Here is a 17338-nt window from a genome sequence, read left to right on the forward strand (position 1 = left end):
AATATTTCTCCCCACTCCCGATAATGTCTTTCAGGTGGTGAAGCCGTCTCAGTGACTCAGAAACTGTTTCAAATGCGTTTTTTTGTCTAAGCTGCTAATGTAGCTAGCGTAATGCTGCGTTCCAGGCAACCCGTAACTCGTGTTTTCACAACCTTCTGCCTTCTACCAGTGAAAGTGCCCTGGAACGGCAGTCAAACCATAGACTGTATAGTCTATGAGTCAAACCCGTAACTTGTACCAGATCGTTGTAGCCTACTCCCAGTTACAGTTTTTGACGACACATAAACAACAATGGCGACCCATGTTGATGCTGTACAGACGCCGGCGATTAACGGTGAGAAATAGAAATAAATAGGCAACGTAAAGTAATTCCGCACATTGTAATTAAAACAATACACACACGATTGTGTAGCTACTACTACAGGTTATGTTTATTAAACAAATTCCAAAATATTTCGCCGACTAGAAATCGCTAGTATCGGCTAGTGCTAGCTAACGTTAGGTAGCCGGTAGCTAACGCTAGCTAGAAGGTTTTGTGGTTACTTTGCATGGAACGCTACCAAGTCGTGACTTGAAGCCGTAACTTACGGGCAAAACATTGTGTCTGGAAGGCAGCATCAGACACTGTCCAGCTATTATACAAACGAAACTCAAGGGCATCTCCAATTTGTGTGTGATGACAAGTAACGTTAGTTTGTAGCTACTAGCTAACACAGGAATTTCCCATAGACAGTATATAGTGTGTGATTAATAAAGTATCTTATTTTATCTTAAGAGCACTAGCTAGCTAGTACAGTGCCCGTTCAAAATGTGCCTGTTTGGAACGGGCCATTGCTTGGCCTGTGGTAATGCTGCTTGTAGCATTCTCCAGAACCGTCGTAGTCAATTTGTGGTTTGACTCAGGGGAAATTGCAATAGGGCTAAGTAGTCATTACAGGTTTTATGTGATCTTAAGAGACTTCCAAATAAAAGTATACCATTATGTACTTCAAGGTAAATTCAGGGGTTGAAATTTGGGGGCCCTAATGTCCAAGATACGCATAAAAAACGTACATCTCTGCTTCTGAAGAAGCTATTTTCATGCAATTACTGTCTACACATTAATTTTCACTGGTGATCCTTTACATACAACCATCAGATATGACTTCTTCTTAAAGGTATAGTGGAGGATTATCCCGAATTTTAGAAAAGAACCGCCCTCTCCACTTTTTGAAAAAATGCACATGCGCAACACTCTACCTGCTCCCGAGAGGGAACGCCTATTAAACGTGTGCACGAGAGTGCACTGTTTACAAGTTGCTGTCGCCATGGCTCATACAAGCCTACTTTCCCAAAGAAGATTTGCACTTTTTCACAAATTGAGATGTTTACCGTGTCTGCGCGGTGCATGACTTGTGCCAGGGCTAGCATCGCTAATCATAGCTTACATCAACTTTTACTAGCAGTGATTTTAAATGGATTTCTCCAAATAGCATGCCAAACTTTACCTGTCGAGTAGAAACTTCGCGACTGAGGCATCAGTGGGAAGCCCAGCCTGTGCTTTTAGCGCACGCCAGCGTGTGAAATATTCTCCCAAAAACACTCTGGTCTTGTTTCTTTCTTCAGCGGCCTTTTTCTTCTTGTCATACAATTCCTAGACACTTTTTCTCTTGCGACCCTCAGACATTTTGAAAAAACACGATGAGAACGGCGAGCTTCAATGAATGGCTGAAACCGTAGCTCACTATGGCGTTATATATGTGTCACATTCCTGAGCGAGTAATTGTATGTTTTGAGCGCAGAGAACTATATTTTGCAAGCACATTACATTACATTTTGAACAGAAATTAACACTCGCAAAAAATAATTTAGTTTGAGTAAACAAAAACATATTTCGGGCACAATATAATTTTTTGCATGTGTTTCTCTGCTCGCAGGTAAAAGCTGCTGCGCTCCGGTCCTGTCTCCCTCGCTCTCAACCTCTTCTCTCTGCGCGCTCAACTCTAGACACGCTCGCTCAGATTTTCACAGCGTTACAAGTGTGCCACAAAACCAATCAATCGCAGAATCAAAAGGTCAATATTTGAGCTCTACATAGTTGATTCCATAAAAAAGTCTCACAAGTGAATTTAGTGATGAAATAGCAGACAAACGATGTATAAAGTTTCCAGTTGTTGTCCACAACAGCAATCCATGGTTGTTGTGATTGTTGCGGCGCTTTGCACACCAACACACTTCTCTTTGAATTTCTGATTGGGCGGGCCAGCTGTCAATGTGGGCCCGAGTACTGAACGCCTGCGATAACCTTATTGAAACTGAAGGAATTATTATGTGCAATTAATCACATTTTGAGGGGTTTAACATGCTTAAAACCCTACCAAAATGTGCACATGCATCAGAATTGGTGAAAAATTTGATATTTTATGGGATTCTTGCTTGGGTGTGACCAAATAGCTCAATAGTGCTACCTAAACATTTTCAAAGTGAAAGCCCCCTCCTTTATCTTTCACGTACATCAACAGAAGTTGGTACACATATGTTACATGTTCAGACCTTCAAAAAAGCCTCTTGGGCTTTTACCCTAAATTCAACAGGAAGTCAGCCATTTTTAATATTACTGTGCCATATTACTGTCGCCATTTCTAGACGTCATACTTTTAACAAGTGCTTATAGAGATTTAACCTGATTGACTACAAGACTTAATTTCTTTCTGTGCAATCTACAGACCTTGTTGGTAAATTTGAAAGGTCCCATGACATGGTGCTCTTTGGATGCTTTTATATAGGCCTTAGTGGTCCCCTAATACTGTATCTGAAGTCTCTTTCCCAAAATTCAGCCTTGGTGCAGAATTACAGCCACTAGAGCCAGTCCCACAATGAGCTTTCCTTAGGATGTGCCATTTCTGTGTCTGTACTTATTGAGGAGGAGGAGGGGGGGCAAGGTTGAGGTTGGGGGTGTGGCCTTGACCAACTGCCACTTAGCTTGTTTTAAAGCCATGATGTCTCTCTCTCATGGGTGGGCCAAATTCTCTGGGCGGGCAAAGCAGAGAAAGAGGAGGTAACCTTGCTCCTTATGACCTCATAAGGAGAAGATTCCAGATCGGCCCGTCTGAGCTTTCATTTTCTCAAAGGCAGAGCAGGATACCCAGGGCTCGGTTTACACCTATCACCATTTCTAGCCACTGGGGGACCATAGGCAGGCTGGGGGAACTCATATTAATGTTTAAAAAACCTCATAAAGTGAAATTTTCATGCCATTGGACCTTTTAAGCAGCAGTTTTGAAAACAAAATTTAAAACCATCACTTGGTGGTCTGCGTGTTAAAATCCACTAAGTAGACAAGGAGAGGACTTAAAAGTTTTTAACAAGTATTTAAGTAAAATCATAAGAGCATAAACGTGTACACGGGTCCGAGTTGAGCAGGCACACAGGCTTCTCTCATCAGACTGAATTTTCTGGCTTATACATGAATTCATATATCAGTCTCTAAGAGCATTTTTATCTGTTTATTAAAAGTTGGAGGAGTACCGTGGTTTAGACTTCGCCTCCCCTGGTTGGTGCACAGACTGGGACCAGTCTTTTGGCACACGCCCTCTTCATCAGTTGTTAGGCAGACTTTAGCTATGCTGATGGTCAGAAAGAACAATGCGCCACTGTTGTCCGTCACAGATTGAGAAGTAACTTACTTTCATGGTCAAACTGATAGCAAACTGATACTAACTTCGTTGCTGCACTCTTGTTGCTTTCTGACCACCGTCATACAGTGCTGCTTTCTGCACGTACAACAGTATCCTTTTCTCATTTTGCATGACTAAGCTGTCACAGTGCTCTTCCACTAAACACACAATACTATTCAACTATAATTTGTTTCCTCATACAGCACAGCCAGCTTGACTGATTATTTTTATTTCTTACAGTGGTATTGATTTTGAAGTAGAGGAATTTTAATTGCTATTTGTCTGAGTTCAAGACTTATTCTGTAAAGGGGTGATAGTGACGTTTATAAGTCAACGAGACTAAATCCGTTCAGATTACGGATCAAATACAGTCTGTTTATTAATATCAGCAACAGATAGCATGTAGAGCATTTTAACAGCTACTATGTCATAATTAAAACAACTGGAGACTAGAGGTGTGAATCTTCAATGATCTCCTGATTCGATTACGATTATCATGTCTTAGATTTAATATCTTGATGCATCACAATGCGTCAAATACATTTTTCTATTAAAGCCATATAGGATATTTAATTCATAGCTTTTCAAGCTTCAAAAACAAAACATTCTGCAGTGCTCTAATACTAAATAAATTGGATACATAAAACTACAGCACTGAGCACATGGCACTTCCTGAATGTGCAAAACATATCAGAATATGTAAACAGAAAGGTTGTTAGGCATACATTAAATTGTAAACAGAAATAATCGATTATGGCCCAGCCATTATTGATGCAGCATTGTCCATGTCCACGATTCGATGCATCGATTATTTGATTAATTTCAACACCTCTACTGGAGACTGTGTACAAGCTGATATATGGGTCTGGTAACAGATTAATAAACCGGAATCGGACCTAACAGCATGTGAGTATTTCTGTGACTTCTTGTTTAGCCTGGAACCTGATGGAAAAGGCTGTAAACTGTCTGACCTTGACCGTAGCTTTTTGTCTCTGCCCCCGGCTGCTGCTGCCTCCACTCGTCCACTTTACAGGCGAGGTGCAGCTAATCTTGAACGTTCCTATGCATGTTGTGCTGTTGCTGTCTTTCGTCCCAATCACTCATGGTATTAGCCATTAGCTAGGTTGTTAAACTTGGGCCACATTGTAGATGCCAAAACTAACTTATTTTTGTAACAATCAAGTATCAAAAACTGAGGACACGCTGTTGGATGCTGTCCTCTCCTACTTCAATGCCTAACAAATCTATCTCTTTCTCTCCCTGACCAGGTCTTTCACTGGTTGAAGCCTGAAAATATTGTAAACAAATTAATAACATAACTAATAACACTGGTCGGCCATACCTCCGGTTCAGGCTGGTCCTCATCCTCAACGCGTGCCTTTTTCAGTCGCGGAAAATACTTTTCAATACACATCTGGATTGAAGCAGCAAACATTCAGTGTAAGAGTAAAAAAAATGACATAACATTATTTATAATACGTTTATTTGTTTCACAGCTGCTATATAGCTAGTGTTTTGACCCTGACAACCCAACTGCATTTTACCGCAAACTTGCGACTAGTTAACTTTCAGGCACAACAAGCAACAAGCTGGCACAATCACTTGTTTGGTAAGAGTCGGGTCGGTGATTGTTAGTGTGATTGTGTAAAGGTGTTCACGAAATGGATACCAACCTTTCGTGAACTTGTGAATTTCGCCAGCCGTCTTCTCTCCATATGGAGACATGGAGCTGTGGGCTCGATGGGGTTTTAAGCCTCCAACGTTGTCTTACAGGCAGCTAACCCTCACCTAAAACCTTAAACCTGCCTTAAACATAACCATTGCCGCGATGTTGGGGGGCTAAAAACACCAAACGTGTGTGTGTGTGTGTGTGTGTGTGTGTGTGTGTGTGTGTGTGTGTGTGTGTGTGTGTGTGTGTGTGTGTGTGTGTGTGTGTGTGTGTGTGTGTGTGTGTGTGTGTGTGTGTGTGTGTGTGTGTGTGTGTGTGACACAAGTGACAGAGAGACAGAGGAGAGCAGGGAAAGGAAATGCAAAATAACGTTTTAAATCGCGTTTAAATTTTTTTATAAATAAACGCAATGTGCGGCGGCCGGTGTTGATAGTGAGGCGCACCGCCACACAATAGTCTGTGTGGGAAACACTGAATTTAACACGTTTTGAAATCTTGTGTGTTGCAGTGATTATGGAGGGGGATGAGATGGAGATGAGCGAAGAGGAGCTCCAAAAGTGGATCAGAGGGAAGGTAAAGAAGAACAAGCTGATCTCCTCAGATGTGCTAGAGAAATACAAGCTGCTGCAATCTCTGCTGGAGAGGAGGGAGAAACAGGCTGCCCACTTCCTAAAGCTCTGCGAGTAAGTGTTATATCTACCCATATTAGGGCTGGGCGATATGGCTGAAAACTGTATCACGATATAAGTGTTTCAATCGGTCGATATCGATAATTATTGATATTTTTTATGACCTATTTAAAATAAGGACCAGGAGAAAAATATATTAAATTTAAACATTTTTATTTTAAACTTAACCTTCCTCTGATTATAATCCCCTCAGTTATAAAAGCAGAAATGTCAACACAACCATGGAAATCACTCAAATAATTAAAATGTAAACATAAGTCTAAAATCACAGTGAAGAAAGAATAAGTAAGAACTGCTTAATAAGGTGTAATAAAATGGTGCAAAGTGTTAAATATAAACATAGAGAAACCTGAAACCTGAGAAGAACAATTTTCTGCAGGTTTAGTGCTAGGTTGGTAACCTGGCTTCTGGACAGTGCTCAGCACGTCTGCCTCCATTATTTCGTTTTGCGTTTTTAAGGCGGCTGATGCAGAGTACCTCTCCATGGCGGTCTGCTACTTGTGCGTAGTAGCAGCTGCAGATGTTGTTGGACGTTGCTGGCAAATACGGTTGCTCCAAAGTGTGAGCGGCTAAGGTGGTAAAACAAGTTTGCGGTAGTGTTGGTGGGGACGACGGTCAGACTTATAAAATCCCCAAAATGCCATAATTAACTTTTCCTGTTTTATCAACAATTTCCGCCGCGCGCGGCACTCACTTTCCACTTATCGCTCCACCGCCCGGTTCTGTTATTGTAGAATCCAACACGAGACAGCGATGTGGCGCAAACCAAACATGATACTGTTACATGATTGGCGGTTAGTGTCACCTCACGTTGCTAGGTTACCAGAGAGTGAGTGCCTTTGTTCATGCAACCAAACTTGCTTCGCAACTTCTGGTTTCTTCCGAAGAAGAAAAACAAGTTATCGAACGTTTTATCGAACGCATTTTCTATTGATATTGATTACGTGTCTATCGCGATACATATCGTTTTATCGCCCAGCCCTAACCCATATACTTTCCTCACCTCTTGTAAAAGGACCTTAATTAGCCATTTTGTTCTGTTTGGTTATCCTTGTTGACACCCACTTCACACGTTGTTTATTGCTGGCTCTCAATGCAGATGGCTGGAAATGGCAAACTTAAAGGGGAAAAAACATCTGATAAGACAATTGTAGCAATACTGAGACAACTGGACCCAAACAAAAACAGTTAAACCACATCAAACGGACGGAGCAACTGTTCCTCTGCAAAATAGTCTCAGTAAGGAACTTGTTTTGGTGGAACATGTCATTCAAAGGTTGTTTTAGTCGTGCCACAAAAAAACACTCGATTTACCCTGCAGAGATCTGAAGAGCAGTTAACTATAGTCCTCATAAGTTGACTAGAGTTTAAAATGCCAACACAGAGGAAGCGGAAGATGATGGACATCTCATGAATTTCCCAGCCGCAACTGAATCCCTCGAAAGAAACGTCGCTGATATAGACCAATCCATTGTAATAGCTGGTTCCGGGACCACCACCTTTATAGGTAACTCTGACCCACTTCCCTCCCTAGTAATCGAAGCTCAAAAACGCCCGTCATTCATCACCAAATTTAAATACCCTAAGTAGCCACAGTGAGCCAATAAGCATGAGCTTGTTTCTACCAAGATTCACACAATGTACCTTGATAGCTCCAGTTTGGTATATATATATATATATATATATATATATATAATAATACTACACACACACACATACATATATATATATATATATATATATATATAGAGTAGCAGAAAGATATATATATATATATATATATATATATATATATGCAGAAAGAAGAGCACACAGAGCATATATATATATATAAACATATACATATATATACACATGCAGAGAGGCATATATAGAGAAAGACAGAGAGGAAAGGAAAGAGGAAAGCACAGGAGAAAGAGGCATATATACAGAAAAGGTATGTATATATGTATGTATATGGGGAGTAGAGAGAAAAAGAGAGAGAGAGAGAGAGAGAGAGAGAGGAAGACAGGAGAGGAAGAGAGGAAAGAGAGAGAAAGAGAGAGAGAGAGAGAGAGAAAAGAGAGTATATATGGTAGGTGGAAAGAGACAATGCAGCTTTCTCTCTCACGTATCATTTTGTACATGTACGTATTACATACGTGATACATACGTGCGTATTATTAATACATACATATTACATATGTATACATACAAGTATATGCATTGCATACATCATACGTATTATACCATATTGTATCTGCATATTATTAATTACATACTGTCATATGCATTACATACATGCCACATACATGCATATACGTATACATGCAATGTATTATTATTATATACAGTATATATATATTATTACATACGTATATGCATATTCATATGCATTACATCATGTCATATATATACATATTATTATTATTATGTGCATGCATTACATTACATATACATACATATTACATACATATACATGCTACATATACATACATATACGTACATATTATATCGTACGTATTATTATTATTATACATGCATATACATACATACGTATTATTAATATGTACGTATTATTATTATTACATGCATATTATTACGTATGTACTAGTATTACATATATGTAATACATTATTACATATGTACGTATTATTATTATTACGTATATTATTATTATTAGCATACATATATTATAGTATTAATACGTACGTACATACATTACGTACGTATACATACAGTACTGCATTATTATATGTACGTATATACATACAGTATTACATACATACGCATATATTATTATTACGTGCATGCATATTATTATTATTACGCATATTATTACATATTATGGCTATTACATACATACGTATTATTATTTACATACGTATACACAACTACGTGCATATACATTATTACGTATTACATATTATTACGTTATTATTATTACATACATACGCATATACACATACGTATTACGTATTACATACGTATACATACGTAACATACACATACGTATTACGCATATACGTATGTATTACGTACGCATTACATACGTACGTATTATTATTGCATATTATTATTACGTGCATACATATGCATATATATACGTATACGTATACATACGTATACATGCATATGCGTATTATTATTACATGCATTACGTATGTGCGGTATTACATATTATTATATGTGCATAATATGCCGTATTATTATTACTGTGTATGCTGTAAGGTGTAAAATGTATTACATATTATACATATGCTACAGTACTGCACATATTATTACGCATGTACGTATGTATTATTACGTGCATGGCGGCATGTATTATATGTGCATTACATATTATTATTATTGCATGTAAGGTATTATTATGTATTATTAGTAAAATATTGTATGTGCATATACATATATATACATACATATTACGTGTATTGCATACGTATTGCATGTATATATGTATTATTATTATTACGTATGCATATAGTATATATATACTATTATTACGTACATTACATACGTATGTATTGTATACATACAACGTATTATTATTACGTATACGTATGCATATATTACATAAAAACCATATATATACGTAATATGATATGCACTATTATTACAACATAAATGCTGTGTAATACATACATATAGTAAATTGTAGTGTGTAAAAGTATTATTACGTATTATTATTATTAGCTGCATATGCATGTGCATATTATTATTATTATTATACATACATATATTATTATTATTTATTATTATTATATATATATATTATTATTATTATTATTGATACATAATCATTTATAACCATATTATTATATAAACATTATTATATATACAATAACGATACATAATTATAATGCAGGCTATCATTACACAAAACATTACATATTATTATTATACACTATACAATTATATATTATACGCAAAAATTATTATATTGACATAGTAATACAGTATTATTATATATACACATACATATGTATTATTGCATGTGATATTATTACGCATACGTATGTATTATTATTACGTATATACATATAGTATTATTATACGTATATAGCGGTATATTATTATTATTATATACATATTACATACATATACGTATAAGGTATTGTGAAATTATTATTATACATATTATATACATAATACATATTACATATATACATGTATTACATATTTATTATTATTATTATTATTATTATTACATAAGGGTATATTACATATATAGGATATTATTATTATTATGCGTATATATATTAATAAATACATATATATATACGATGTACGTTATATTGCGTATATTATTGGCTATATAACATACGTATATGCGTATATGCATATACATATGTGGCCGTATGCATGTATGCATGTGTGTGGTAATGTGTTGTCATTCCTCGACGACGCCGTCCGGTTCAACTCCGACCTGTGGCCCTTTGCTGCATGTCATTCCCCCTCTCTCTCCCTTTTCATTTATTCAACTGTCCTGTTAATAAAGGGCTAAAAATAATAATCTTTAAAAAAGATCTAATAATGTTTGTAATTGGCTGTCTAATGTTACATGTCATAGAGGCATGCAGGAAAAACTACTACGCACAGAGACGTGGCTAACGTAGTAGGAATTGATAAATAAAAGAATTTGTGCTGTTTTTTTCTTTTTGTTAAAATGGATTTTATAAAATTGGCATTAAAAAGAAGTATCGTTCAGGAACCAATATCACAGTCACAACATTGGTATCGGTACCAGTATCAATTTTTTTTTAATTATACCCAGCCCTAGATTCTTAAAAAAACTGCCTTTCCTGATCAGGTTTTGGGACCATGCTAATTCAATTTAGGCATTAAAGAAGAATATCTTTGTATTATAAAAATCTTTTTTACTTATTTAATAGTGAAGAGTTTACTGTAGTATATTCTTCCCTTGATTCGTGTTGTCTTTGTTGTTGATGTGTTTCAGGTCAGTGTCAGCATGTGAAGCGATTGTGAGGAAACAATACTCGTTGCTGGGGTGGGAATACAGAGACACAGATTCTGATGAAGACGACAATACAACAGGCTCTGGTAAGATGCAAATGGTTGGGTCAATAAAAACATGTATTCTGTGTAGGTCTGTGTCAATTGCTAATTGCTCAGTTGTTTTCAAACGCAAACTGGCTTATTTTAATTTGTTTGTTTGACCTGAGCTTTTTTTCTTTGTAGGAAATGCCATCCCCAGCCCTACTCCTCCATTACCAAAGCTACAGGACAATGGGAACCTCCAAAGAGAAAATGGCAAAAAAAGCTATATCAGTCTAAAGAGAAAACCAGTGGTGGTCTTGACCAGACTTTCTGTGTCTCAGATCAGTTCTTTATGTCCTCCAACGCCCCAGAACCACAACAGTGAAGATGAATCCTTTAACAATTTGGATACTGATGAGCAATGGGAACATGAGTCATCTTCTGAATCAAGTGATTCTGATTATTCTATCTCAAGTAACAAGACTTGGTCAAGCAAGAGGAGAAAAAAAGATCTAAGGAATTCAAAACTTACCAGGAGTCATACAACTCCCAAAGCTAGCACAGATACTGATGCTAAGAGCAACGTACCAAAACCATCAACACCCCAAGCTAGCACAAATACTGATGCTAAGAGCAACGTAGCAAAACCATCAACAGTCCAAGCCAACACAAATACTGATGCTAAGAGCAATGTAGCAAAACCATCAACAGTCCAAGCCAACACAAATGCTGATGCTAAGAGCAATGTAGCAAAACCATCAACAGTCCAAGCCAACACAAATACTGATGCTAAGAGCAACGTAGCAAAACCATCAACAGTCCAAGCCAACACAAATACTGATGCTAAGAGCAATGTAGCAAAACCATCGACACCCCAAGCTAGTACAAATACTGATGCTAAGAGCAATGTAGCAAAACCATCGACACCCCAAGCTAGCACAAATACTGATGCTAAGAGCAATGCCACAAAACCATCAACAGTCCAAGCAAGTGCCAATACGGATGCCAAAAGCAACATCACGAAAACCTCAACAATGCCAGCAAACCGCAAGGGTAATGGCCACAAACACCACTCCTGTCATGGAGAATATGTCATTTTGTCAGCATAGTTTAGCAAAGTTCATGTGGTCATCTACATGTCAGCTGATGCAAAGCAGTAGTGTAAACCCTTAGCTGTTTTGGTTAATTTTTCTGCAGATTTTTAGAGTGATTTGATATTTTCCTACCAAACAACCAATTACAGTATAGCAGAAAGTGAGATAGGAAAACTTGACCACATGTTCAATGTTTTGTAACCTAAATTGGGAGACAGTTGCAGCTAATTGGACCAATTACAAATGACTGTTAATTAACAACACACACCATAACAGTTCGTTAGTTGTTGTGTCTTGGTTGGTGGATATTTAGATCACTTAATCAGTTTTGATATTAACATATTGTGTTCCTTTTCCACTGACAGTAACACACCCTGTGCGCATCGTAACTGCTCATTGCCAAACCTCTGACAAAGTTAGCAAGACCCCTCCTAGCGTTCCACAAGGAGAGCTCAAAGTGAACATGAATGTCCTGGCCAGAAGGAAGGTCATGAGCTGGCAGCAGGGTAAAATCTTGGAAATAGTAACAAAGGGTAAGAAAAAAAAATAAAAATCTGTTTGGCACAGTACAGAATACAATGCAACAATATATTCCTCTACAGCTTGACAGGTATTCGTCTGTTAAAGGGGCTCTTATTATGCAGTTGTCCTCCAGCTAGCAAAAAATAGGTTTGTCAATAAGTAGTCTGGAGTGTTAATGTAAAAAATTTTCATGTGTGGTGTCGATTACAAATAGTCTATATCATAACTCAAACTCCTCCATAGAGAACAAGCTTCCAGAATTTCTGGTAGAATAAAATTGATCACAGGCATGTTAAAACAACAGTACACTCTCCATTAAATACTAAAACAGTGTAATTCAAGTTTAAGCTATCCAGTCCCATGTTCAGTGCAAATCTAAATGTATATGTATTAACTAAAATATTGTTAAATATAACATTTCTGCCAAATTTTCTTATCCTCAACCTTGGCTCGTGAAGTAACCGGCACTCTAGCAGAGCAAACAAATTGTAGTACATTGGTATGATTAAGTGTATATAATAATTTACAAATCTACAAAAATAGTGTTTTGATCAATAATTTGGATGTACTCTAATGTGTAACCTGTGACTGAGGCCAATGTCCACTAGTTCAAATATATATTTCAAAAACGCATCTCACCCCCATTTGTTTTGGCCATCCATTCACATTGAGGTGTTTTTGTCCACCCAAAACTGACTGTGGGTAATGAATGTACCACACAGAATTATTGTGTAGGCAGGCTTTGCCCCTGTCCCCGAGTCAGGCTATGTTTAGACGGAAACGATCTGAAGAGAAAACGCAAAAGTGGCGTTGTGTTCTCGCTTTTTATTCCGCGTTTAGACGAGAGTTTTGGGGGGGAACTCTGCGTGCATATGGTGACGCAAAAGTGTGTGAAATTCGATGTAGTATGCACGCCAGGCGGCTAGGTGGCACTGCAACACAACACCACCAAGTCCGCGCTCCTGCGTAGAACCTTCCTTCTACTTCTCTCCTTAGTAGTGCGAAACCAAAACATGTCAAAGCGAACCACAAAAGCTTGTCTGGAAAGACGAGGTGGAGTTGCATGTTTGTCTGATGATGATCGGCACAGTCAACCGAGTCATCCTGAGCCTGGCAGCCCTTCAGGCGCTGCTTGAGAGCGAGAGGCAGCGGGCAGAGGAAGCTGAAGCAGACTATCCTCTGGCCGCTGCCACTCGCTCTCTCTCTTTCTCTGCATCCGCAACGTTGTCGCCTACTCTGGCTCAAATGAATAGCCTACATATGGTCATCGAACTATAACGACCTTATCCACATTGTCAAAATCATTTAAATATTGAGCCATTTCATTGAAATTCTTTTAGATAACAGGAGCCTATAATTTCTGTAGCCTACTCCGTAACAACAGACTACCTGGACGCCTTTTTCTCGTCTCTCTCCACACCGCTGTCTTCAGACTTTTGCGTTTTTACCCTTTTAGACGGGAATGCAATGGTGGAGCGTTTTTAAGATTTCCACTGGGTGGAGAGTGGTTTCACTTATTTATTTATTTTTTTTTAAGCCCCAAAAACGGCGTCGCCGTATAAACGAAAGGCACATCCGATGAAGTATTTTTTTCGTTTTCACCCGCGAGCGTCATCGTGTAAACAGGGACTCTGCCTCAGAACATGTGAACATGGTAGACGGCAAACCTGTACAAAATGATTTGAAACTTCCAGCGTAGATGTAAAACGTTTAAAATGTAAACGCTGTACTCTTGGGCTTTGGTTGTAGGCCAATATTGTAGTCCCTTTCATCAACAGAATTACAAACTTTCTCACAATTCTGGAGTGTCGGCCAAGTTTGTACATTACCGCTTATCTTTTTAGGGTTTCAGCACCACGACAAAGCTCTGAAATGTATCCATCACAAATTACTGATGTAGAGATATGACATGTTTAAAGAGGGCTTTGCTTATTGGAAGTGTTTTTTTTTTCCTTCTTTTTTTTGCAGAAGATGGTAGATTGAAATACAAGATCAATTTTGACGAGAAAAAAAAGACCCTATTTTCTGGTCACCACATTGCCTTTGACTATATGCCAAAGGTGGAGCAGCTGTTTATCGGTGCTCGTGTGGTAGTCAAGTCTCAAGATAAAGAATGCCGGTTCTGCCCTGGTGTCCTAGCAGAGCTCCCCAGCAGAAAAAACCGCATGAGGTTTGTGTAATCGATAACTAAAGATTAAGTCTGATTTAAAATGTGAATAAAGTCATGGTTTCCTGGATATAATGCAGTTTCTTTAACCCAAGTATTGTTTGATGAAATACGTGTTATCATTTTCCAGGTTCCTGGTCTTCATGGATGATCACACGCCGGTCTATGTTGGCTTACCTTTACTTCACCTGGTGTGCAGACCACGTAAGTTTGGGGGTTTTCATTCACACACACAGACTGTTTATTTATTACAGACTCAATGCCATCTGATCTGAAAGAGGTACACTCGGTCAAGTTTGAAAGCTGTATGGTCTGCCCGCTCTGCTCGGGTCTATAAAAAGTAGTTTGGTTCTGTTCAATTCAAGTGTCCCTTTTAAGCCATGACATTGTGACAATGCGCTGGAGTTGTACAAGAAACTGAAGCAGCTAAATGGAATTCAGCCATCATTACTTTTGTTGTTTACATCTAAATGTCCTCTGTGAAAAAGCTCAATGACAACCGTGCACTTCAGCAGTTACATACAGTATGTCAACGGGGCCGCGGACCCAATAATATAAAGACAGGCGTTTGTTGCCATCAGCAGGTTGGCTCGCCTGCCAATGATAGAAATTCTAAACTATTACATTACATTAATTTAGCTTACGCTTTTATCCAAAGCAACTTACATGCATTCAACCATGAAGAGAAGTATGGAGCAGCATAATGACACATTTTAAGCAGGTAACCCAAATGAAATCAGAGCCAAATTCTTGTACCTGTCAAACATTTATTATTATTATTATTATTATTATTATAATAATGCTGCCCGTAAGCAGAGTGACAGACTGTTTTGTTTTCCTGTGATAGTGACAGACCCTTTGGACGATATTCCCGATGGAAACCACAAGAATTTCATAAAGCAGTATCTAAAGGCCTGGCCTTACCCACCACAGACCCAGTACAGGATTGGACAGGCAGTTAATGCAGAACTTAATGGAGTCGTGCAGAAGTGTGAGGTGCAGGCGATCGACAGCAGCTTGATACAGGTTGTTGTTGAGGTCAGTATCTATGAACATCATTCTTTAAACTATTTCCATCTGGTTCTTGGTTTATGTTTTCCCTGTTATATTTATTTAGATTTTGAGACTAAGTAATTTGTGTGTCATCAATCTTAGACGGATCAACGTAAGGAGTGGATCTACCGAGGCTCCACATGCTTGGGACACATGAGTAATATGAAGGGGCTTTTGGAGTCGAAAAAGAAGGATGAGCAGAAGAATACATCTTCCACAGTTAACAGTAAATCAAAATCTACAACCTGAAGCCATGAACCAATCCAACCAGCTACGAGACCATAAAACATTTGATGCAGCGCAGAAGAACATTTTAAAAATGACAAAAAAGGCAGAGGTACAAGACTGTGTACATAAACAATCGTTTAATCGCTGTTAGGATTGTGGGTAGTGTAGTAGACTGGGTAAACCCAGCCCGATCTGCTGGCGATTTGATGAAACCTGTACGTTTATCTATCCTGCTTCCGTTACAAATTTGTGGGAACAAATCACAAACTGACTTATCCACCTGGCGCGCTATTGGCGGGTTTAACACGATGACGATAGAGAAGCGACCAAGCAGCTTTTCGTTTACATACAACAAGCTGGCCACCGAAGCGCAGCAACCCGTTGATGCCGCTGTCGCTGCTACGTCATCCTGGATCATTGGTCTGATTGGTTGAAGGACTATCCAATTGCGTACAGAGTCATTTGAATTAATGTTCAATCTTAAAAGATTGAGCTTGGTCTGGTGATAGCCAGACTAGGTAGTGTAGTGCTTCTCCATGACATTGTGAATAAAACATGCTTTTCGTAAAAAAAAAAAAAGGTTGATTTCATTAAGACTTGTGGCTTCTACAGGGGCTTGAAACATCCTTTCACAATCTCATAGCTCATGGTAAGTCTACCTTGGATGGCTAATAATCAAAATCCTTTTTTCATTTTCACTTCTGGAACCATTTTATTTTTTTATTTTTTTTGCAGAGCATTTATTTTTTATTTTTATCCAAATACTTTTTCAGTAGTTTAATTAATGATCAACCACTTATTCTTGATGCTTTTTAGATACACGCCCATCACAGCTTTCCGACCTTCCTTTTGAAACCTAGTTACACCTGGTCACTACTCACAATTCGTGTCTGTGGTCTTAGTTCTTTTGTAAACTAATTAAAACGTTTTTCAAGTTATTCATATCATTCTCTTTTGGTATTTCACTGTCTTGTATACTTCAGTCATCCCAATCGGCACACTGATGGGACCATGAATGTGTTTAGAGAACTAGATGCTGTGTCCCAAGATGGCACCCCATGCATTCATTGAGCCTTGCTCACCAAGCATAGACTAATTTTAAAGATTTTAACTACTTGTTATGACTGGAAACTGTTCAACTTTCTTGAAACTGTGTCTTTCTTACATTGTTTTAAGTGTATTTGTATTGTATTTTTTTTTGTTCTTAAATAAAAATGTCTTTAATTTCTTAAGACTTTCTAAGCTCATTTTAACTTGTTAAAGAAACAGTATTCACTAGATGT

General features: G+C 38.0%; 1 protein-coding gene across 4 annotated transcripts in view; it reads left to right on the forward strand.

Annotated features, from left to right (window-relative positions):
- setdb1a (SET domain bifurcated histone lysine methyltransferase 1a) overlaps positions 1–17287 on the forward strand; it is a 17862-nt gene extending 575 nt beyond the window's left edge. Inside the window, exons 1-9 of one of the 4 annotated variants that reach the window (XM_039820282.1) lie at positions 276–334; positions 5834–6008; positions 10951–11054; positions 11193–12044; positions 12451–12618; positions 14576–14777; positions 14905–14978; positions 15622–15812; positions 15930–17287. In XM_039820282.1, coding sequence (XP_039676216.1) covers positions 292–334; positions 5834–6008; positions 10951–11054; positions 11193–12044; positions 12451–12618; positions 14576–14777; positions 14905–14978; positions 15622–15812; positions 15930–16076 — 1956 coding nt within the window. In that variant the 5' untranslated portion in view covers positions 276–291 and the 3' untranslated portion in view covers positions 16077–17287. Of the gene's footprint in view, positions 1–275; positions 335–5833; positions 6009–10950; positions 11055–11192; positions 12045–12450; positions 12619–14575; positions 14778–14904; positions 14979–15432; positions 15496–15621; positions 15813–15929 lie in introns of those variants that run through there. The other 3 variants (XM_039820284.1, XM_039820286.1, XM_039820285.1) reach the window with 3 other exon arrangements.
- Positions 17288–17338: the final 51 nt, after the last annotated feature.

This window comes from Perca fluviatilis, chromosome 13 (genome assembly GCF_010015445.1).
Source record: "Perca fluviatilis chromosome 13, GENO_Pfluv_1.0, whole genome shotgun sequence".
Lineage (NCBI taxonomy): Eukaryota > Metazoa > Chordata > Actinopteri > Perciformes > Percidae > Perca > Perca fluviatilis.